Source organism: Cavia porcellus, unplaced genomic scaffold, assembly GCF_034190915.1.
Source record: "Cavia porcellus strain 051 isolate PalLab524CR breed Dunkin Hartley unplaced genomic scaffold, mCavPor4.1 scaffold_1, whole genome shotgun sequence".
In the NCBI taxonomy this organism is placed as follows: Eukaryota; Metazoa; Chordata; class Mammalia; order Rodentia; family Caviidae; genus Cavia; species Cavia porcellus.
Genome location: NW_026947484.1, coordinates 72,765,600 through 72,790,684, shown reverse-complemented (window position 1 = coordinate 72,790,684; position 25,085 = coordinate 72,765,600). Strand labels below are relative to the sequence as shown.

Here is a 25,085-nt window from a genome sequence, read left to right as displayed (position 1 = left end):
TCCAAGGATGGTTCAACATAACCATCTATGATGATTTCAATAGATGCAGACCAAGCATTTAATGAGATTCAACATTCCTTCACGGAAAAAGTCCTAACAAACAGGTATAGTATAGATAAATGGAACCTCAATACAATAAAGGATATATGACAAAGCCATACCCTGCATCACACCGAATGCTGAACACTTTTCCCTCTAAGATCAAGATAAGGTGGTCCGCTCTCATCACTTTTGTTCAACACAGTACGAGAAGTTTTAGCCAGTGCAACGGGTAACAGGAATAAAATGCATACAAATAAATATGAGCTATCTTATTTGCAGATTATGTGTGTAGAAAAAGCAAAATACTCTCTTACCAGGAAACTGTTAAACTGATAAATTCAGTAAAGTAACAGGATTAAAAAACAAACAAACAAACATCAGTAGCTTTTCTATACAACAATAATGAATTTGCTGGTGAAGAAACCAGGAAAGCAGTCCCACCTACAGTAAGTCTCACACACACACACCCCAAAACCAAACCCCAAACCTAGGAATTAACAAAACAGTAAAGAAACTGAAGAGAATACCCAAAAAGTGCACTTCCAATACAGACCAGAAAGATACTGCTTAAAAAGTTACCTATACGTTCAGTAGTATCTCCATCAAAGTATCTGACATTCTTCACTTAACTATTAAAGTCAATTCTAAAATGAACACAGAACACAAGACCTCAGATAGTCGCAACAAATAAATAAAGCAGAGGTCAACATAATGCCAGAAACAGTAACCAAAACTAGTACGGTATTGGCACAAAAAAAAGGACACACTGACCAAGCCAGATGAATAGATATCCCTACAATAAATCCACCCCTATACTGTGAACTGATTCTTAACAACAGTGCCAAAGATACACAGGGCGCTGGAGAAATGACACTGTTTTCAACTCTCACCCTGTACAACATTCAACTCCAAATGGATCAAAGAGCTACACGTAGAATTTAACTACTAGAAAAAAAACAAAGAAGCAGCACTTTAGTACATTTGTACAGGCAGTAATTTTCTGGACAGGACCCTAAAAGCATAGGAAACAAGCAAGAAATGATAAATGGTATTACCTCAAGTTAAACTGTACAGCAAAGGAAATTAATGGAGGAAATTAATAAGGAAATTAACCAACGATATGGGAGAAACAATCCGCCAATTATTCATCTGACAGAGACTTAATATCAGAAGATATAAGAAGTTTTTAAAAACCATTCACAAGAAAAACCAAGGGATCCAATTTAATTAAACGGTAAATAATCTGAATAGATACTTCTCAAAAGAAGTGCCGCTATAGCCAGGTGTGGGAGCGCACACCTGTCATCCCACCACTTGAGAGCTGAGGCAGGAGAATCACTGCAAGTGCAAGACCAACCAGGCTATATAAAGTGAGTTCAAGGCGAGCCTGACCTGCCCAGCAAGACCCTGTCTTAAAAAGACCAAGAAAAAGAAAACAAAACAGAAAACATACACAGCTGGTCATGGTAGCACATCCTGGGGAAGTAGCTCAGTGGTAAATAACGATAGTAGTGAGAGTCACTGGGGTTCCACCTACAGAGAACAAAAAGAGAAAGAAGGAATACAAATACAAATTGACCAAAAAGAAAAAAAAAAAAAAAAAAAAGAAAAGAAAAGAAAAGTGTACAAAAAATGCTTGGTATCATGAAGTACCAGGGAAACATAAAGCAAAACTACAGCAAGGTACCATCAATTCCAATTAAAATGGCTATTATGAAGAAAATGTGAAGGAATGCATATACATTATTGGCAGGAATACATATTAATCCAACCATTATGCAGGTGAGTATGGAGAATCCTCAAAGCAATTAAACGCAGATTTACCATGACCCATCTATTCTATCTCTGGATTCATACTCAAAGGAAGTAAAATAAGCAAGGACAACAAAGAGATGCCAATGTTTCTTGCAGCACTGTTCAAAACACCTAAGACATGAACTCAGTCTAGATGCCCACCAACAAACGATTAAAATATGTTTTCTATATACAATGAAGTACTGAGTCACAAGGAGTGAAATCCTATCATCTGCATAAAAATGGACTGAAGTCAAAGATGCTATGATAAATAAGCAGGACACAGGACCAAACGCTTTCTCTTATTTGTGGAAGCTGAAGAAGTTAATCAGAAAGCAGAACAATGACTGGGAAGGGTGTGGGGGTTGGGATGGAAAATGGAATATAGAAGAATAAAAGCATCACACTGAATCTGTTACAATATGCAACTATTATTTATCAAAAAGTTTACAACTCGGGGGCTGGGGATTTAGCTCAGCGGCATAAGCGCCTGCCTTGCAAGCAGGCAGTTGTGAGTTCGATCCCCAGTACTGATAAAAAGGAAAAAGACAAAAAAAAAAAAAAAAAAAAAAAAAAAAGTTTACAACTATGTCTTGTAAATATAAATGGTTCTTTTCTTCACTCTAATATGGCGATGAGAATGGAAGAAGGCAAACAAGCACACCTGAGGGATATATTTGATTTGTTTTTACTGTTAATTTGACACATCTGAACCAAAGCATTCACAATACTTGATATACTTTGAAGAGAATCATATACTATAGTCTTAAGACATAACCACAGAACAAGCAGAACAATTAAGCTACATAAGGCCTTAAAAGATATCCACAGTGTATATTATTTTAATATTCGTTCATTTACAAATTAAACTACATACTGTTAAATTTATTTCTCTTTTTCTTTCACTGTTTTAATCAGGCAGGATTCATTCAAGAAAAGGCAACTTAGTTTTTGTGTGAACTTTACTTTTTATTATGTTGGTTAATATAAACTTATGAGTGAAATGTTTTCTTACCTTCTGTATGTGGGAGCAAATCCATGAAACTCTCGGTAATAACCAAAATGAAAATGGACCAAAGATTCTAGTTATGGTCACAAAGAACAGCTAATTAACTTCTAGGTTTTTCTGTGATAAAGAGTACTACAACTCTATGGCATTAGTCAAATTTAAAACAATACTGCATATAAAAATCAGGCTTGAAGCCCTAACTGCCTTTTAAATAACTAAATGAAAATTTTAAGTAGTTGCCTCAGGTTCAAATTTATAAATCCAATCTAGTTAAAATTCAGTACTATCATGACTTCTCACTTATAAGGTAACTAATTGGTAATGCGACAAATGGCATAAAAATTAAGACTTCATTTTCTTCTTTTTTTCAGGATAAATGTATTATGACCAGAAAAAACAGAAAATTCAGTTTTATAGTTTATAGTAAATTCAATTTTATATTTTATAGTAAAATAACCATTTAAGCCTCGAACCCTGTACAACAGGGTTTAGAGCAATTCTACTTAACTTGCATGTTTTATTTTTCTTCCTTTTCATTTTTTTTAGTTATTCTGAGTACTTGACAGCTTTAGATGTACAGCTTTTATTACACTTGTATACCAGGATAAATTTTAGTACACTGAGAGGTGTTAAAATATTTATAAACTTTTTCTGATATGCAAAAGCATTTGGCAATACTTTTACAGCATTGGATTTTTATAGAATTAAAATTTCATACAGTACTCATTGGATGTTTAAAAAAAAAATTCACAGAAAAATATAAATTACGCAGCCTGACTGCATGATACTGTTATTTCCAGTTTCTAGTTCTGGTAATTAAAACCTTCATTAAGTCTGTTAACAAATCATTACCTGTACATTTATGAAGGCAACTGACATGATTTGCAAACAAAACCTTCAGGTTTTATGTTATTTACCAAAGAGTGCAGTTCAGCAAGAAAAGAAAACCCAGTATGCAAATTTACAGAACGTTTTACAAATTTACTAGTTCCTGTGACACAAACTGTTTCAATCTCTCAAGGTATTCCCCATAAAGTTCCACATCATTGTGTCCTGCTCCTTCAACCCACAGAGGCTCCACAGGTCTCTGGCAACGCTCAAACAACGCGAGCCCATGAGAAAAGTCAATGACTTCATCTTCAGTCCCGTGAATGATTAATACTGGAGAGGTTATCTTAGAAATTTTGTCAATGCTGTAGGGTAAAGAGAAGGGGGGAAAAGTGAAGTTAACTACGTAAAAAAGAAAAGAAACATAAAAATTTTTTATTCTGTAACAGAAAACTCAAACATGAGAAACTGTATGAAATCAGCTCAGCAGAGATGGACTTTTTAGATGTTGAGCAACATTTTAATTTCTAAAAATGCTGGCAGTCAGCCTTCATGTTCCAAAGGAAAACTTACAAAGAGCTATCTCTGGAGATGGTACTCAATCAGCTCTTTCGTTCTCTACTCCTACACACTGCTAACAGCCAACAACTTTAAGCCATTAAAAGAAAATGTTTCAAATATAAGAAAAAAATAAATTTTTGAAGTAACTTAGAGGATACAGAAACTATGCAGAAAAGAAACCTTACAAACAGGTCTTTTTAAATATCTTGAGATAAGGCGGTATCACCAAAAGACAGGAACAGAATTTTATATAACAAGAAATAGTGAAAAAACTCAAGTCTGTATTTGGTACGTAAAATGCTTATGTATACTATGTATATAGAGATGTTCAATAGAGGAATTTTTAAAAATAAAAAATATATGACTTTTTCAAATATTTCATGTATAGGCAGGGCTACTCTTTCTTTGGGTGCCCCAGGTAAGAATGAGGGAGCCAGGCAAAACTCTAAGTTGGTAAACTGCTCAAAGAGGAAAAATATGTGGGATGGGGAAAGGAAGAAAGAAAAAGGGAAGAGCCATAAATCAGTATGTGTGTATGTATATATATATATATATATATATATATATATATATATAAAATGGTATTGTTCTTAGAAAAGAACAGTTAATACTCCTATGATTAGATCAATTTTGCATGTCTGTATCTGGTAATTTAAGCAATCTTTTTGAATTTAACAATATGCAATATTATAACCATTGTTAAATTTCTATCATCTTATCAAAACCTATACTGTTATTGTTTTATGTTTGTTGTTTTGTTTTGTTTTTCTTTTCTATGTCTTATTTTATTCTTAAATTTAAAAAATGATGGTTTGTGTCACCTTAACCACCCTCCTCTATTAATTATTTAAAACAAAAACTCAACACAAAATAAAAACCCACCCTGGTACAGTGCTTACTTAGCACACAGGTGGCTCTGGATTTGAAACACTGCTAAAATTGAAAACCAAACAAAAATAAATATATAAATCTTAAAAACCACCGACTCCCTCCCCTAAAAAACCACAAACAGGGAAAACAAATCAAGCCTCCAAATCCCAAACTTCCCCCAGCGTGCAGTAGTAATAAGGTCAAATCAGCACTAGTGGTTTCTCTACTAAAATGACACTTTTCTGGTTGATGAAGAAAAAGTTTTTTTGAAACAAATAACCAAGAAATAATACGGTTGCTGCCCTATCATTCACAAAAAATTATTTATGTTGCTGCAAACTGATGAAAGGGAAACCTAAGATTTACTATCGTCTCTTATGCCCTGCTCCCTCTTTTGAAATAAGTAGGTCATCATTTTTTCCAACTAGAGTATAGAGGAAAAACTAAAAACAGATGGGAACTACCTGCTGTCTTAAGAAACAGGAAATAATTACTCTTTTTCAAAACTATGCAACCCTATGTTTGCAGGCTGAGTGGTGACAACAGACACTGCTCGTGAGGACCCAGGTGTGCTGTCTACACTTACGACTCCTGTTCCCTTTTATATAGTTCTGCATGCATAGGGCTTCCGTGTCCTTTTAGTGCAGTACAGTACACCTTGTTTATACACACTGCTGAAATTTTTTCTGACTATACATACAGTGCTGTAGTTTTATGCTGTTATACATTACAGTATGGCATCTTGAGTTATACAAATAAACCAAAGTCATCAATCAAGGTGGATTTTCCTTTAACCATCTCTTTGTTCTCAATATTGTAATGGATATACTATATACAATTCCTCATTTACTGACCAAATTCAATGAAAACTTAGTTGTAAGACTATAAACATGGTCACTAAATGATGACTCTCTATACTCTAATTCATATGAATTTTACAATTTAATTCTTTTGTAAATTAGATGTCATTAACTTAGTATCACTAGCTAATTTTTTCCTCTACTTATTTCATGCCCTCACTGTCAGGTATCTCACGTACTGGTAAACATTAGCAGCTCAAGAGACAAACTCCTTAAAGTGTTTATAGTACCTCATCTCCAACTGTACAACCAGTTCTGTCACTTTTATTTCACAACTTTATTCTTTTGTGTCTAATACTAGTGACACTGTGAAGGGTACAAGGTCCTCTGTTCATGTGGATTACTATTGGTCAAATTTTTTGACAATCTTCCTAGCCATCTGCCAACACTCTTCAAATTAATTTTTTCACAATTTCTGTATTAATATAAAATAGAAGCTCATGGCTAAATAACCTGTATCATCTATGTCTTAAGTGTTAGGGAAAAAAAAGTCAAGTTTCTTATAAATGAACTACTTTGAATATTGTCACTTACTTTGGGAATGCATCAAAACAGTAGGTCTTCTTGGTATCAGGAAAAGCAACTCGCATTCCCGAGGTCAAAGGAGAATGAAGAATAACAGCAGCACTCTCATACCGAGCAGCAAGGTCCACAGATGGCACTGTCCCTATACTCTGGCCATATATAATCACATTTTCAGGACGAATGCCATATCTACAAAATTCAGAAGTTACAAAAAAGTTGAACCAGAAGGAAATGTTCTACCATTTCTAAAGATTTATCATTAGAATAATGTAGGGTGAGACATCAAGTAATTTATGATTGAAAATTTTATCATTATCAATTTTTAGACTATAAGTGCTCTATTCTAAAATTATTTCATCTATTTAATCTCTCAGAAAACAATTATTGATACTATTTAGAACTTGCAATCCTCCTGCTTCAGTCCCAAGTAGCTGTAATTAGAATTAATATTTCACCAATCTGATGCATACTTAGTGTCTATTTTTTATTTAATATAACAAAAAGTTCTTTATTTCTCTAGAGACCAAGGTTATTTCCTAACCTGGTCATACTAATGAAATACTACATAAAAACTATGGTATGGAATACTCAAATTAGCATTCAAATTAACATTCCTTGAAACATGCCTTTGCTTATTTGTAGAGATGAACTATAATTGAAAAGATGAAGATAACCTAAAATGCCACCAAACACCACACAGTTCAGTTCACTATGAATAGACTTATGGGTAAAATTTTACCTCCCTAACACTGCTAAAGATTGAATATGAATTCACTGACTTAGTAAATATTGAATACCTAGTATGTTTCAGGAACTATAACTTGTCTGTATTATAAATGTCCCATCCAAGTACAGATGGAAGATGAAGAAAGCTAATCAATCTAGGTTATAGTGACCTTAAATATGCCTTCCCACTTACAAGGCAGAGAGTACTCAGTTGTGGTAGGCAAGAGCTATTTGCAAAGCAGCTTCTGGAATTTTGGACAGGTAAGAGCTTTCTGAGAATATGAACATTCCCCAGAAAGAGCAAGGCAAACTATCTATATGTTCTCTTCCATGGAAACAGATTAGCTGAACTATCCAGGTAATGATACTGTTTCCCAATATTTTATTCCAATCAGTCCTACAAAAAGATTTGATATAATCTAAAGCTGGGGTTCTATCTCTTCCTAATTTACTCTTAATGTAACTAAACTCACAAAAGCTTTCTTCCTTTACAACAGTCCCAGTTAACACACATTTCACAGAAGTAAAGAAACTGGAAAAATGAACATCAGCAACATTGGCACAACTCAACATTACACAACTGCGAAGAGCTGAAGGGCAACAACTGCTGGTGCCAATTATAGGTGGTTGGCTAAAGATGGCAATGGCAAGTCTGTAGAGCAGTGGTGGTGAACCTACTTGATGCATGCCCAGGGGGGTTGTTTGTTATCAATGAAAGCTCTAAAAGCTTCACTGTCAAGGCTCTACAGAAACCGGGCTAGCTGTCAATTAAGCATGGGAGAACTGTAGGGAATAACAAGTTCAAAACAGTATAAATTAGAAGGACTTCTGAGACCAACAATCTAATTGAGCTGTTTAATGAAATGCTCCAAGTCACACTAGGCGAACAATGGACTTATGTGAGAACGAGATGTACCAACTCCCAGGTCAGCGCTCTTTCCATGACAGCACATTAAGAGCTGTGCAGAAAGAGTACATAGTGCATTTCAAGACTTCATTTCCTATTGCCTCATCAGAAGGTCACAAACTGGGGCTACTAGACACACCGATTTTTCTGAAAAAGAGATCACTCAATAATTATGTAATTCAAGATATGGCTTAAGCCTTAATCCTTTATTTTTATTAGGTAAAACAATTTTAAGATATGTATTCTAAATATGTATACTTACATATATAAATTTCAGAACTGTAAATTATCTGGAAGATCTTTTACTCAACCTCTTTAAACAGATGAAGAAACAGGATCAGAAGTTAACTGTATTTCCCAAGACTACTTATACTTACGCTTTCAAATGTATTTAGAGTACAGCATGAGAGAAGATACAGAATTGCTAAGACTGGGATTTAAATTTATTCTAAATTATTCTTTGTTTCTTATTATGTGAAAAAAATCAAGACTGAAAATCATTTAGAGAATTTCTTTAAATTGACATCTGACAAGAGAAAGGAAAGTTGATTGCCTAAGATATTATTCACAACCACAGAATACTGAATCTTTGTTTTGGTTCAGTAAAATTATCCTTTTATGTTGCTTAAAAGTACTACTAATAAAGACTGTTTTACCTTAGCAACTTTAAGCCACATTATTTCACTGACATTATACTTTGTGATCTTTATGACATGAGAAATACTAAATAATCTTCACCACTCTCTTGTTAACTCCTTACTACTTAATATTTGAACTCTTCAATTCTACGTTTTCATTTAATTTCAATTAAGAATCTCCCTCACTTTCCCACTCCGTTTCTCCCTGGTACTGGGGACTCAATTCAGGTAGCAATCAGCGATATCCCAGCCTTTTCAGTATTTTCATGACATGGTCTCTTACACTGCCCAGGCTGTCCTAGAAATTTGGGTCCTCTTTCCCCAGCCTGCTGAGTACCTGGGATTACAGCTGTGTGCGACAACATGTAGCTTCATAATCCCTCTTATACAGAATTTCTCTAAAAACATAACTTTATACTTTTGGAGAAGGAAATATTTTTAAAGACATTTTCTAAAACAGGTTACATCTATTAACAAAATTGAAGAAGTTTTCCCTGGCAACATGAGTATTTACACATTAAATTACAAACAGTGAGTTTTCTTTATGTCTGCTAGTTTACAAGTATTGTATACTATTATTGAGCATTAATATGATTCATGAGAAAATACACTCTAGTCTACAAAATAGTTTTCAAGAAAAATTCGTATATATTTTGGTGTCTAGGAAGGTATAATGTAATTTCCAGTCTTCAAATGTATATTCTTTGTTATAATCAAGGATTAATTGACAAAATAACAGAATTTTCCTCACATAAATTGAGACATTACTTTTAAAACTTGAAACTGCTTTTCTAAATTTTAGAAATTCACAATATAAAGTAAAACCTGACTTTAAAATAATGCTTTAATCGTTCCCATAGGGTATTTAAATCACACTACCCAAGACATAATTACATGAAATGCAAATCTATTTAGAATTTGAATAAAAAATCTCTCTTTAATGGGGCCGGGGATTTAGCTCAGTGGTATAAATGCCTGCCTGGCAAGCGCAAGGTCCCTCGTTCGATCCTCAGTACCACAACAACAACAACAAAAAAAGATACACCAAATGAATTATCAAATATCATCCTTTTCTCTAATGTCCCAGAAAGGCTACAACTGTGAAAAAACAATTGGATATCATACCTCAATAAGAGGGTTCATATAACTAAATATCATTTGACTTAAAATTTTTTAAAAAATCATACATACATATATGTACTAATACAGCAGTCTAAGGTTATTATACAAAATTTAAAATCAATCTAAAAATTTAACAATTACTAAGTATATATTTATAAATACTATCTATAGTAGTTCAAGGAAAACATAACAATTTTTAGACTTTTTAGACAATACAATTTTGGATAACAACCATAAATATGAAAAATTCTTCCCAATCACAGCCTACCTTGTCCTAAGAGCAAGCCAAGCAGCTTCAATATCTGCATATAGGTTCTTCTCTGTTGGTTTTCCGGAGCTTGCACCATATCCAGAGTAATCATATGAGAATATATTACAATTAATCCGTGATCCCAGTCCTATGTAAAAGCTGCTCATCTGACCAAGATCAACAGCATTCCCGTGTGAAAAGAGTAAAGTGTACTTGGCATTGGGTGAGCAACGCACAAACATACAGGCAATGCGGTTGCCTTTACTGGTTCTAGTCATGAAACATTCAATCGCATCTTTTTCTCTAGAAGAGTATTGCCAGTCAGCTCGTTCTGAGAGGTGTAAAGTCCAGCGGCTTCCACTTTCATCACACATCAGGGTGTAAGTTGGATCAGGTGGCAAAAATGCTAATTTTGAAGCAATTTTCCCTGGGCAAGGTGGACAGCAGAAGAGGCAGCATAGCTCACTAAATGAAAGGTTATTCATTCTCTGAAAAAGAAAACGAGATAGCAGAGATTTTTAATAACTGAATGTGGATTCTGCATTCTCATACAGAGAGGTTAAAATAAAGATGTGTAATTATTATTGGTGGCCGATAACTACAATTTCCATCATCTGCTCCAAGTAGAATTTGGCATCTCTGGAATGAGGCAAATATTGTAGCCTGCAAATAAAACTCAAACACCCTATGTTTCAAATAGTAGTATTATAAATAAAATGTTAAAGATAATGTATAGCAATAACAAAAAGTATGAATTATTTTTTAGATTATTTTGCAATTTCTGTGTAACTCAATAAAAGTAGTCAGAATCCCATGAAGCAACTAGGGATTTACTGCATGATAAAGTAAATAAGAAATTGCACAAAGTGCAACAGTAGTACGGCCAGAATTTAGTGCTATTTACTCTACTCTCATGAAAACAACTTGCAAAATCCTATTTATGTGAGAGCAGCCCTTCATTTACAGTAAGACAGTTCAAAAAAACCCATAAAAGTATGCATATGGACTTGTATAATGTAATTATTGCCTGCCCTAAAATATGAAGTCAATTACCAAAAAAAAAAAAACCAAAGGCAAAATTTCGTCATGTTGGATGAAGAACATAAGGTTTAAAATCAGAGAGCTGGGGTGGAATCCCAACTTAACACTTATTAGCTGTGTCTCCTTGGGTACATTACTTATCTCTCTGATCCTTATTTGCATCATCAGTAAACAAAGGCAGTGAATACCTATACCAAACAGTGGTTATGAAGATCAGACACAACACGGTCATGGAGGTACACAATCCAGGGATGGCCACAGAGTTGGCACTCAAGAATGGTCCTTTTTCTGTATCTTCCCCACTATAATATTTAGAGTACCTAGTTCATATTAACTTAGGCAAAAATAAATGCTGTACTTGTTTTAAACAAATACAGCACTATCTGCATTTCTATTTAATCTCTTTTTAGCTGACAGCTAAATTTCAGGAAGAAGGCATTCCAAACAAACACTTAAAAGGTCTGGTAGCACCCGTAACTTTCTCCAAAGCATCTAAGTAAAAGCATAGGAAAAATGACACATCATTCTAAGAAATTTCCTGAGGAGAACAAATTTAGAGCTGGGTTATTTCAGCACAATGACCTTCACTCACTACTGTATCAAAATGTGTTCTATGGGACTCAACGCAAATCTGTTAATTTCCCAGTGCAAACACACTAGGTAGAAAAAAACAGAAACAGCACAAGAAGAGAGATACAAGTATGACATGAAGAGCTTAAAAAGATGAGCAAAGAAAAGTCTCTTGGATATCAGAAACACTTTTACTTGCTTTTCTAACTTTATTAACTTTTGGCCTTCAAAATACACTAGTTGGAACAATAACTAGAATAGAAATGACAACTAGGTTTCACCTCTAGTAAACATGAATTGGCTTCCCAAAGTATGATGTTAAGGATGCTGAGGGCACGCACAATGCAAAGAGGACAAAAAATGTGTGATACAGTTGTGGCAAATCTATGGCATAGCACGTATGCCGTAGCCAGGGATTCGCTATCACTGTAAGCACTAAAAGATTTGCCATCACTGGTGTAATTAATGGTGTTCATTATAGAATGACTGTCTTGCAACAGGAAGCTTAACAATCCTGATGAATAGGATGGCAGAGAAAGGAGTCCAGGATCTGCTTCAGAGGAGATGAGCTGGGAGAGGGGTTGAGGTAGAAAGTACAGTATTATCAATGTTCTGTTTAATACCTGACTACGGTTATTTCTCACCCTCAATTACCTTACATGCCATCAAATACTGATCCACAACTGCCAATTAAAAGCTTGATTAGTAAGTAAAGTACATATAGCTAGACTATGTTCCTATAATTTACCTCTTAGACATGAAAACTTACACACTGTAATATGCTAGTTTGGAAATAAATTTGGCTGACAACGTATGTAATGGCATAAAGATTCTCCTGGGGATGAGTGCCAAAGGAAAGAAGCAGAAAAGCATACAGAACCTCCTTTGTGAGGGCAGAAGAAATTATTCCCATGTCCAGAGTGAGCTATCTGGGGACCATTTAATGACAACTCACAAATTATCACCTTTCAAATAACAATCTTGGTATAGGGCTGCAATATAAATGTGCTTCAAAAAAGTTACTGTCTCCTTTTCTGTTTGAAAAACTCCACAGTACATACAAACAAAACTAAGTTTCTGTATCATCTAAGTTCAGTTACTGAGGGAAAACACTTTTATTTATTTTTTGATTTAAAAAGGAAATCACTGAAACAATTTGTTAAATTTAGCTAATTGTTAAGTCCACATTAAAGTCACTGGAATAAAAGTATCATTTACTAGTTATTCACACACACGGATATTCCTGAAAAGAAAAGGCAGTGAATATTACTAGGGAAAAAATAAAACATCTGGGAGTATGAGAAAGTCATAAGAGAAACAACAAATTTAATAATTTATAGAGGCAGCTGAAGTTTGAACCAGACAAAATAGGGATTTAAGACAAATTATAATAAATACTTAAAGAAAAAAGAGCAAGTTGAGAAATCTCCAGATATGCAGTTTTTGGTGAGGTGATGATGCTTAAGAAAATATCAAAGAAAATTTAATATATAAGGGAGTTAAAAGTAGAAAAAACCATATCCACTGTAATGTCATCTCAGGAAAACAGAGGCAAAAATAAAGACAAAGAATTTCTTAGATGTGTGTGTGTGGGGGGGGGGGGGGGACCAGTGTCAAACTCACAACCTCGTGCTTGCCAGGCAGGCACCTGTGCTGCTGAGCTATATCCCCAACCCAGAATTTCTTAGAATTAAACATAACAATTCAGATTGAAATAGCTCAAAAAATGCCAAATACGGGAAAACTCCCATAAGTAGACATTTTTGGGCAAAGATCCCAAAATTTTTCACAAAGAAGGAAGAGATTACTTACTAGAGAACAAGAACTGTTCACTTTTCAGTAGCAACACCTATAATAAAAAAGGCAAGCAATCAAAGATGGCTAGAGTATGGAAAATTAGAATCCTTGTTAGAGTATAGATAATTAGAATCCTTACACACTGCTGCTAGAAGGAAATTTGTGCCTCAAATCTGTAAGCTTAGTATACTTTCAAAAACAAACAGAATTACCATTTTACCAAGAAATTGCACTTTTACATATATACCTAAGAGTAATGAGAAAACCTATGTCTACATAAAAATTTGTACATAAATGCTCACAGCAAGCAGGAAGTAAAAATAATGTTCAGCTGAGTAAATAAAATATACCACATTCATACCAATGAAATGAACAAATCATCAATGCATGCTATAAGGTAGATGAGTGTTAAAAAGATATGCTAAGTGAAAGAAGTCAATCACAAAAAACACCATTTTTCATATGGCTCTGTTTATATGAAATATCCATAACAGGTAAATCTATAGATAGAAAATAAATTAGCAATTGCATAGGGCTATGGAGGACAGGAGTGCTGGGAAGCAACGACTAATGAATATGAAGTTACTTTATGGGATAATGAAAATGTTGTAAAATTGACTTGGCTGGTATTTGTACAAGTCAGAACACACTCATTAAAAACTACTAAATTGTGCATTTTAAATGGAGCGGGTTCTACAGTGTATAAATTTTATTTTAAGGCAATTACATACATGAAAAACTAATAGAGAAGATACATATCTGTTGTGCAAGATAGCAGGGCATTTTCTCTCCTAAACAAGAAGACACTTGACACCAAGTCAAAGTAATAAAGACAGACTGGTTCTAACACAGAAGCAGATCAACAAAAGACATATGAACAAGAATATGGTAGGACATGGGAGCTTTCAAAGCAGAAGGAAAGACAGGTTCTTTAGTAGATAGATGGTGCTGGGAAAACTTGTAATAGTTATATCCCTATCTATCAGTATATGATGATTTCAGACAAAAACTTATAACTCTCACACGGAAGCACAGAATCTGTAGATTTAACTTTATTCAAACAAAGGACACTTCGGGGCTGGGGATTTAGCTCAGCGGCATAAGTGCCTTTCTTCCAAGTGTGCGGTCTTGAGTTCAATCCCTGGTACTGATAAAAATGAAAAAGACAAAAAAAAAATAAAGGACACTTCGGGGGCGGGGGGGAGGATTTCATTACCCAAAACTTCACTGAGGGTAACACTTAAAATATGAGAGCTAGGGATGTAACGTGGTTATCTAGTATAAACAAGGCCTTAGGTTCAATTGCCTAAACCATAAAAATAAATAAAATAATGTAAAATAAAATGAGAAGAGCTTTACAGAAACAAGAGGAATACATTCACATGCCTAACAAATATGAGGAAAGACTCAATATCATCATTAGAAATAGCACTTCAAAACTATAAAACAATGCAAAACTGAATAATATCCAGTGATGGTCAGCATAGGCTAAAACAGGAATCATTGTGAAATATTGGCAAGCCATCTTATTAAAGTAGGAACAATCCTCACCTTGGGTAAGTTTATCTGAAGAAACTCTTGCATAGTTTCTGAGAATTCTCTTTTGTTTTTGAGAGAGGGTCTCGCTAAGTAGTTCATTCAGGCTGTTTTTGAACTTGTAGACTATCCTCCCATCTCAGTGAGGGCTGGGATTACAGGGTGGTTTTGCTGCTGCTATTTTTTTTAGTCTCGCATAGTTTCATAAGGTAACATACATACAGTATACTCACTGAAGTGTTATTTATGTCTGAACATAAGAAGTAACACAGATGCCATCAGTGGGGAAATAAGTATTTTTGATGCAGATAATGCAGTTATTTATAGTCAGAAGCATGACTTTGATGGCTAGAGCTTAAAAATATACTAGAAAGGAAAAGGAACAAATAGATCTGCCAATATTATTAATATTAAAATATTCATAAGCATTTATACATTTTCAAGGACAAGTATATCAGGCTATATATTAATGGAAAGGGAAATAAAGATGGTTGAAAAAAAGAGAAAAAAATATAAATTAACAAGCGCAGGTCTATGCTCACAGACTGATGAATTCTAGATGGTAACAATCACATCCAGCTGCTTACCAACAGATATCTAGTGCCAGAGTACCTGAAGCACAATACAATTTCTAATACTGTAGAATTAGTGAGTTAGGAGATTAACAGATTAATTTAAATCTTTGTACCTAAGAAGAAGCTCCCAGAAAAGGAGAGGAACAAGAAGGAAAAACTACTAAATTTATGCTTATTATATGAGGACAAAAGAGAAACAGTCAAATAAAAATCTCTGAGCCTGAGTGTTGTGGGCTGAGAGCAGGTGGAAGGAAATACATCGTTACTACTACAATTACTCAGTACATTATGAAGAACAGGACAATCTTCCAGGAAGGAGGAAATCTTGTTCTTCTTGAAATCAACACACAAAATGAAAGGTCATCTCAATTTAAGCAGATGGCCTATTAAGGTTTTCTTAGGCATATGCTAGATCAAATGCTCAGCTATGTCCTCAACGCCACAGAGGATACTTGGTTATTTCACTTAGAGGAAGAGGAATTTCATAAAATTATATGAAATAATTTAAGAATCTGCTTCTCATGTTTAATGACAAAGAAAAAAAGATGATCAGAGGTTTTTTTTCCCCCCCCAGCAAAACAGGAAGACTAATGTTAAAAATGTTCCTAAATAGAATGACCCACTATATCTCCTTCCTCTTTTCTAACTTAATTCCTGACATGACTTCTGTGGATTTCTGATACAATACTTTTCTGACAAAAATCTCCTTTAAATCTCTTTGTAATAATTTCTTAGTAATGGGGACCAAATCACAATCCTGCATCTGCAAATGACCACTGATGCTTTTAAGGTTTACAAGTATGTTATACTGAATAGAACTCAAATGACTTTTAAGGTTTAGGGGAAAAAAAAATTACAAATGTCATCCTTGTTGTTGTAGCTTATGCAGTATTTTAGCAGCCATGCTCTAACACTGTTTATAATTTAAAGTCTTACCCTATTCAATGTGTTAAGTTGTAAGTAATAAATCACTTAAATTTTGCTACACTAGATTTAATGTTAAGAAATACATCATAAAGCCCAAGATGAATTACTTTGAATTTGGCTTTACTTTTGGATAAACGTGGGGAGCAATATTATCATATGTCCTTTTTTGAGGGATATTAGAATTTATCATATCACCCAGAAAATCTGTATCTAAGTTAGTTACAGGTCAGTCTATCTAACAACAAGGCTTCAGAGGTTCTGGTAATTCTGAGTAACAAAAAAAGTTCCCTGGACATTAATTTTTAAAGCTATTTTTAAAAAATCTCTATAAACATTTGAAAACCAAGATAATTGAAAACAGCAAGACTGCAAAAATGTATAGATTGGTATATCTGCTACCATAAGAAAAAGTTACTTTCGATGCTTAAGGCAGGCAGGTGGGTACAGAAGTGGAAACTGAACTCCACAGTTTTGCATATGCTGCACAGACACTCTACCATTAAACTTCATCCCTCATCACACTGAGACTTACTCCAGTTACAAAAATTAAAGTCTGTTTTAAATGAACTGATAGATAAAAAAACCATTAAAAAAAATCAGAAGCTGACCAGCACCAGAAATGGATAAATACAATGTTTGATTAACAGCAAAATTCAAAAACTCCAGAGTGGACGAAAATGACAGGAAAGACATTCAGCTATTAAAACTCAGAAACAAGTCAGAATTTAGGTCTGTGCAAGTGGGACCAGGCATTCAGAACATCCCAGTACAGTGACCCAAGGGAAGCTGCTTAAATACTGCTAACAAAGGCGAATATAACTCAGTGGTCTAAATTTACTAACATCAAATAAAAGAATGTTACACTCACTTCAGTACCCGCTAAGAAGATCATGTAAGTCAGGCACTATCTTATCACTGGTAGGAGCGTTCACTAAGAAGTACACACAATATGTAAAACTGTGAGTGCTACTGGGAATCTTCCTCAAAAAAATAACAAAAAGGGGACAAGGTGTCCCTCATTGTAAAGGCTGTGGGTTCAAACCCTAGGTGGTATTGGGGGGGGGGGACTGAATATTCACCTTGGAAGAATTTTGGCAAAATGCTCATTTTCAATAATGAGGGAACACAGAGAACACTTACAAATCTACAAATTTAAAAGGAAGTACTCAGGATGATATTTACATTATGCAGAAAGAGAGCTTATAAAGCTCTTACTCACCATACTTTCTTCTCTTTTAAAAACTCCAACAGGAATCAGCAGCAGAGCCACACCACTGCCTATGAGATCACAGGACATGAAATTTGGGTGACTGCTGGGAAAGTTCAACTCCACTTGAAGAAATAGACTGTACAAACATGCAGTATGGATACAGAAGCAAACTTAGGGAAAAGTTTTTTTTAAGTATTTATACTTTTGTATTTCAAATTGAACCAAAATATTCCAGCAAAACAAATAGAAAACTTTACCTTAAAAAGGAATCATGTCTGATTTTTTAAGATTAAAATATTACAATTTTAAATACTAGTAAGATTCTAGACAGAGCAGTAAATGAGTTAATTGGGACATCTTATTGCAAGTGCTGTGGTAATTCTGAGTTAGCTGCAGATTGGTAGGAAAGACATAACACTGGTTTATACAATAGAGAACTACTCAGCTATGAGGAAGGAAAACCTTGAGGCTCTTATAGGTAAATGGATACAACTTGAGACCAAGCTCAAGGGTAAAAAGGTTCAGAACCACTTAGGTAAATAGCGGGTTGCCTCCCTAATCTAAAAACTAAAAGAATTAGTGGGATACAAAAATGTACAAAGCACCCTGGGAAAGTGAAAGGGGAGGAATTGTCTAAATAGGGAAGGGAGTGGACATTGGTAATCTTGTTATCATGATTTGAAACCCATATTGCTTTCATCACTCTGTTTAGTTTAGTTATATTCTGTTCCAGTTTGTCTGTTTGTAATAGATATTTGAGGGCATGGACAGCTATTCCAAAGATAGCAGGATATACTACAATAACCATTTTTAATTTCCTATTAACTTAATCTGAAACCTTGTATTGCTTTCACTGTCTTGACTGATTTTATTTGAATCTGTCTTGTTTGATCTCCATCTTGTCTTGACTGATTTTATTCAAATCTGTTTTGTTTGATAGTATCAAGTCTGAGAATATAGGCAACTACTCTGAAGACAGTAAGATACACTAGGATATCCATCCTGGATCGACTATTACCCTCTTTTGAAGTCCTATATTGTTTCCAATGTTTTGTTTTTATTGTTGTTCCATACTGCTATGTTCAATTTTATTGTACCTAATGATATGAGCAATTCTGGGTACTCTTTTTTTTTTTTTTTTTTTTGTCTTTTTCCTTTTTATCGGTACCAGGGATCGAACTCACGACTGCCTGCTTTCAAGGCAGGCGCTTATGCCGCTGAGCTAAACCCCCAGCCCCAGATATGGGCAATTCTATTGAAGACAACAAGAGACATCATGGTAACCACTGTAGATCATCTTGTATTGTGGTTTTACATCATGTACTATGTCATCCCCATTTTTTTGAATGACCCCATTTTTTTCTCATTTGGTTTTATTCTTTTCAAAATAAAAATAAAATAAAATAATCACCAAGGGTTGCTAGGTCCAATCCTTATTTCCTTTTGGACTTTTCAACTTGTTGACAACAGCACCTCTAAAAATATGAACATGGTAGTCTATAGAGAGCAGCAGGAAGTGTTATAGGACTTACGCTAAAGCAAAGGACATTAACTGTGAAATACTTATCACTGGCCCAAAACACTACCACTAATGAGCAGCAGTGGGGTGGGTTACTATATAGATGTTAGTGCCAGGTCCGAGAGTGGCTTTGAGAATCAGCATGTACTTATACTGTTCCCCTTACTGTCTTTTAGAGTGCTGGAGCTATCTGGAATAGACATCACCAATCCCATGATTATATACTGCCTGGAAACTTTAGCCTTTATCTCCCCACAATGTCAACCATGTATTTATGGGTTCACAAGTTGCCATCAAGGAGGTATTGTTAGATCTGGAAGCCAAGACCTTATCCCTTGAAGACTGACTAGACTAGCACCCACACGCCTAAGGCCAGTATCCTAGCCAAATGGGCAGGTACGCAGATTGTCTTTGAGGGATGAGTTATCTTTGTGTCTTACTCTCAAGATTCTCCTGCCTTTTGCAGAATGCCAGTGTGGAGAATTTCAGCTCCACTAATCTTAAACAAGGGACAGTTTACAAACTGTTCTCACTGCTTCTTCTTTTGTCCTCTTATGTCAGCTTTAAGTAGTCTAGTGTTAATGAAATTGAATTTTGGGGTAGATGAAGGAGATTATAATGCAACACAGATCTTTTGAGCTACAGAAAGGTTACATTGTCTATAACATCTGGGCAATCCGAAAAATGCATCAAGCTTTGGTTCTCAGCCTTTGTAGTCATCCTGTCAATGTCTCAATGCTTCATAAACTGTTCTTCACCAATATCCTAAATGACACCAGGATTAATACTGTATAATGCTGTTAGAGTTGGACTAATGCAAAATTAGTTAATGTAACAATAGCTTTGGGTTAAACATGAAAATTACCTTAGCTACCAACAGCACTAGTAAAACTCTGTAAGTTCTTAAAGACGTGTTACCTAACTTTATGCTTCTCAAACTTCAGCATTTACCTAATCTGTAACTGCTGCAGTATCTTAATTTTTTTACAGAGGTATTTGGAAAACTAAAAAACCCGTCTCCTTTTCACTTATCAGATCTGTGGTTAAATGGGTATCTCTGGTGCTGCACAGAGGCAAACTGGATCTTAATCCACTCTTCCTTGATTCTGTAAACACTTTCTGTTCCAGACATCACATCTGTATGATTAACATTCTCGGATCTAAACAGGAATTTCTGCTTTGTACTTTTTCCTTCAGTTTCTCTTTCCTTTTGGCATTTCACATGATCCAGATTACACAGTAATTCTGGTTGCTAACTTGTCACTCCTAGCCTGGAGCTATGCGGTCACATAGTCATTAGAGAATATCCCTACCTACCTAGTGGAGGTTCAACAGAATCTGGTAAAGATTTCATACTTTCAAAAAATACCTAAATCCTTATCAGAAATACAGGTACTAGGAAAGAGAATTTCAGCCTGTGAAAAGGAGATGTCATATTTTAGGGTAAGTCTGTCAAGTGTCCTGGGATTATACACAGCTAAATTATTTAGAAATATTGTAGGCAGTCAGACAGACAAGGCTGGGCCCTGGAGAGGTCAGTGCAAGAAGACAACTGTGGCTGGAGGCTCAGTTAGTGAAGGCCTCAACTACACCTGTAACACTTTCAGAGAGATGTCTTATCGCTGTTTCCCATTTGTGTTAATGTTCTGTTTTATTTCCTTTAAAAATGAAATAAATGTACATCAATTGCCTTGGGGTGGACGACCAAAATCTCCTTAACTCACCCCTTTCATGAAAGTCCTAGTCCATTCTAGGTGTGCTTGCTACTTAACTTGCTTCCCAATTTGATCCTCATTTAATCACCTAAGGTTTTGGTCCCACCGCACACCCACCTTGTGACTTCCCATTGGATCAATCTTACCTAAACTATACTTGTAATCTTGTTAGTTGACTAGTTTGTCCTATCCACCTCACCTGCTGGCTTTGCTCAATACAATACCTTTAAGAAGTAGAGTTGGCAGGCAACCCACTTTTTCTGGTCTCCTTCTGTCCCCCTTAGATTTCTTTCTCTCAATAAATCCTTCCTACTCTTTCTTAATCCATTGTTCCTGAAGTTTATTTCTCAATTTTAGAGAACATGAACTCGGCATACTGGACAGTTAGCAGGTTGGAAGTTACAAATAGGTCACTTTTAGAATTTGGATTATATATATCATATGTCCTTTTATCACTGGTAGATTTGTGTAAAAGGTAGTAAGATTATCATTACGGTCAACCAAGTAAATGGGATGGATATACAGTACTCTATTCCCAAAATGTATATACACAACCAAACAGTCCTTAGGACGTAGGTCTATACTTCTCTACCTTTTTAAAGGCAAATGACAAGATTCAAAAGAAAAAATAGGATAAAAGGAAAACTGATCAGTCCATGTATGTGTTTTATGTTAGTTGAAAGGGGTCACTTTTCTGAGCTAAACAGGCTAACTTAAGAAAGGTTATTTATCTCTTCTACTATCCTTAAGCTGAGTGTGAATACTTTACAGTAACACTTAAAATGTTCAATTGTAGGCCCCCCAAAGAAGGTAAGGAATAATAAGAAAATCTTTATGTTGCTCTGTCACCTTCTAACCAAAGATCAAAGCAAGAAAAACTAGATATCCCTTCTTGTAGGTAGTAAATCTTAATAAGCAATAAAATTAATTAATTATTAGCAGTTGGCTCTGAAGTCAACTACTTCCATGTTATTAAGTAACCTTCTGCCATGAAATGTGAAGTCCTCCTGCAAAGGAAAATGATTTTCTAGTATTTCCCGTACCCATCAATTCCTTTTCCATATGTAACATCTATTTAGAGAATATTTTAGAGAATAAAGGAACATGATGACAATTATGCATTTTCAACATCATATTCTTTAATTCTCTTTGCACTGACAGTGGGACTCATCGATCCTTACTAATTTGGCTTTTTGTCTATCCATTTGGACTACATTTCTATGCTGCCATCTCCACAGAGTCCTTTTCCTCTGGCTGTCTGCCAGCTTCTTTCCCTTACTGGATTTACCTGTAGTAAAAGTTTCAAAAATTACCCCTAATCTTAGAAGATGTAGCAAATAGTTGCCCATTGTGCTGAGTATGTTCCCTGGCTTGAGCAACCCAACCCTGCTTTCCCAAGTTGTTTCAGCAGTGCATAACAAGAACTGGAATAATCATTTCAAAGAACAACAACCTAGAACTCTAATTAAAGAAAGAGAGAACACAGTTAACAGATTGGGAACCAGTTAACTATATTTCTTCAAAGACAATTGAAAACAAAAGATAACTGGACTAATGTTCATTAGAATTACTCTTTAAACTATAAATTCTAAATTGGTCATTAATATTTTCAATTATTTTATAACAGAATGACTTGCTATTAGTAAATTAGGTTCTATGGGATCTTTTCATCTTACAGAAAACTTATTAAGTGGTAACTAGCATAGTTTCAGAAACCAGCAAGAAATAGAATAATTAGGAGAGGTTTTTTTTTTTTTTTGAAAGGTTTTGTAACAGAGCAGGAAATTGGGGTTAGATGTGATTTACAAAAACAGAGGGAATACCCTTTAGGCTAGGAGAGCAATACGTATGAAGTAGGATAGTGAGGAAGAAGTAAAGCAAAGCATATACATATAAAGAGGAAAAAAAAAACCAGGAGAAGATGGAATTTAAAAATCAATCTGTTTAATAATGTGTACAAAACCACTGTAGTTCCTTCTTGCAGCATGAAGCAGTCATTTAAGCCATTATGTACAGTACAGGCATGACCTACATCAGAATTTGATAGTACTGATGGCTTAAGTACCTTAACTTGGTAACTCATGTAATGCTGTTAAAATTGTAGGTATTGGGGCTGGGGATTTAGCTCAGCGGCATAAGCGCCTGCCTTGCAAGCAGGCAGTCGTGAGTTCGATCCCTGGTACCAATAAAAACGAAAAAGACAAAAAAAAAAAAAAAAAAAAAAAAAGAAAGAAAGAGAAAAAAAAATTTGTAGGCATTTAAGTTTCAGGATTTCCAATTTAAAATTTTGAAAAAGAAATCTCAGATACATTTCAACCCGTCACATGAAGATATGGCATATACATATTATAAAGAAAACAGAAAATTAACAAATGGCTATCATATCATTAACATTGCAAAATGTATAAATTACACCTTTCAGTAAAATAACAATATTTGACTCTATTTAAAAGAATTTTTTCTTTAAATTTCTAAACTAGTTTAACAAATATAACTTTCTACCATATAAAATAATAACAATGTGCTTGCTGGATAGTTCAGTTGGTAAGAAATTTTGTTTTATATTCTCCCTTTAAAAACAAGTAGGGCCGGGAGTGGTGGCACAGCCTGTAATCCCAGCACTTGGGAAACTGAGGCACAAGGATTGTTCCAAGTTCCAGACCAGCCTTGGCTGCCAAGTGAGTTCAAGGCAAGCCTGAACTGCACAGCAAGACCCTGTCTCAAAAAGACAAAAATAAAAGCAAGTAGAAAGAGCACAGCAAATATGGCAAGATATTTTTTCTTTTTAGAGATGATTCTAGGGTAGGTTTGAAAAATATTTTAGCCAAATCTGACAGAGCAGAACTCTTCAAGTTGTAGGTAAAGTAATTCTAATGGGAGAAAAACAGGTACAGGTGAAGGGGAACATAAATGTCATTATTTTAAATAGATCTGATAGCTTGAATCTTTGGCTTTTAGGATCACAATGTCCAGTGTGTCTGGCACACTTGTTTACAAGAGTAAAGGGAGCCAGAAGAAAAGGAAGGATGGTTCATTCATCCTGAATGTCACAACTATTCAATTTGCCTAGCCATTTGTTTCTGCTGCACACAGATTTTGGCTTTGAAAATTATTGTTTCACACTATACACACCTCATTTTTTAAAAAACAAAGGGCAGTGGGAAGAGAAACAGATCAGGAATTAATTAGGAAGCTCAGGTTCCAGCTATAATTGTACTTTAGTGAGCTCTTAAGCCCCAACTGCCTTAATTTTAAGTGAAAATGATGAATTATGAAATGTAGAATTTTTCCAGCAAGAATACTGTGTCAAATTCTCCCTTCTGCTATCTAGATTTTTTGAGGGGCATCATGATATGCTAACATCAGCTTTATATGATTCTTTTTCTCTCCTTGCTTTATCAAAAAAAAATCTAATTTCATATTCCATTAAAAATACTAAGAATATTTAAAAGTTCTGTATGAGATCTCTAAAGAAAAAAAGTGAATTTTTGGCGACCACTGCTGAAAACACCTAAACCAGCATCACATAGGCAGGAATTTTCACCGACTTGCTGCCCAGTTCCCATCACTCTTCATCAAAAACAAGAGCACATGCAATTCCCTGCACTTATTGATACTATCTTTACTACAGGTTTGTAGTAGTTTCTGGCTTTGAAGAAAGGACTGATCAGGGTTATTATATAAAACAACCCAAAGAAGGTGAATGAAACAAATGCAAAATATTTGGAAACAATATGAATTTCTTCCAATCATACTTGTAAGTTCCCTTGTACTTTCTCCTTTAGATGGACTAAAGGTGATTGATCTCCTGTTTATGAACTCCTCAGTAGCATCCCTCTGTACCATGATAAAATCAAACTTCTCCACAGACTCCCATAGATCTCGCATGAACTAGCCTTAGCCTGACCCATCTCAGTCTCACCATTTTTCAGTAACTTGAAGGCATGACACTGTTTCCACATTAGGGCTGCACCCATGTTTTGTTTCCTCTATTCCAGTCTTAAACACCACTCTTTCAGTGAGTTTTTCTAAGCCCCAAATCTAAAGTAGGCTATTGTTTCAT

The 25,085-nt window shown here is 34.9% G+C and overlaps 1 protein-coding gene across 3 annotated transcripts in view; it reads right to left on the bottom strand.

Moving 5' to 3' along the window:
- Positions 1-2,508: 2,508 nt before the first annotated feature.
- Positions 2,509-25,085, bottom strand: part of Abhd17b (abhydrolase domain containing 17B, depalmitoylase) — a 32,813-nt gene continuing 10,236 nt past the window's right edge. Inside the window, exons 2-6 of one of the 3 annotated variants that reach the window (XM_063249759.1) lie at positions 17,798-17,856; positions 13,556-13,592; positions 10,151-10,620; positions 6,499-6,678; positions 2,509-4,038 (exon numbers count right to left, since the gene is read on the bottom strand). In XM_063249759.1, the coding sequence (XP_063105829.1) occupies positions 3,819-4,038; positions 6,499-6,678; positions 10,151-10,617 (867 nt within the window). In that variant the 5' untranslated portion in view covers positions 10,618-10,620; positions 13,556-13,592; positions 17,798-17,856 and the 3' untranslated portion in view covers positions 2,509-3,818. The remainder of the gene's footprint in view (positions 4,039-6,498; positions 6,679-10,150; positions 10,621-13,555; positions 13,593-17,797; positions 17,857-25,085) is intronic. The other 2 variants (XM_063249754.1, XM_063249756.1) reach the window with 2 other exon arrangements.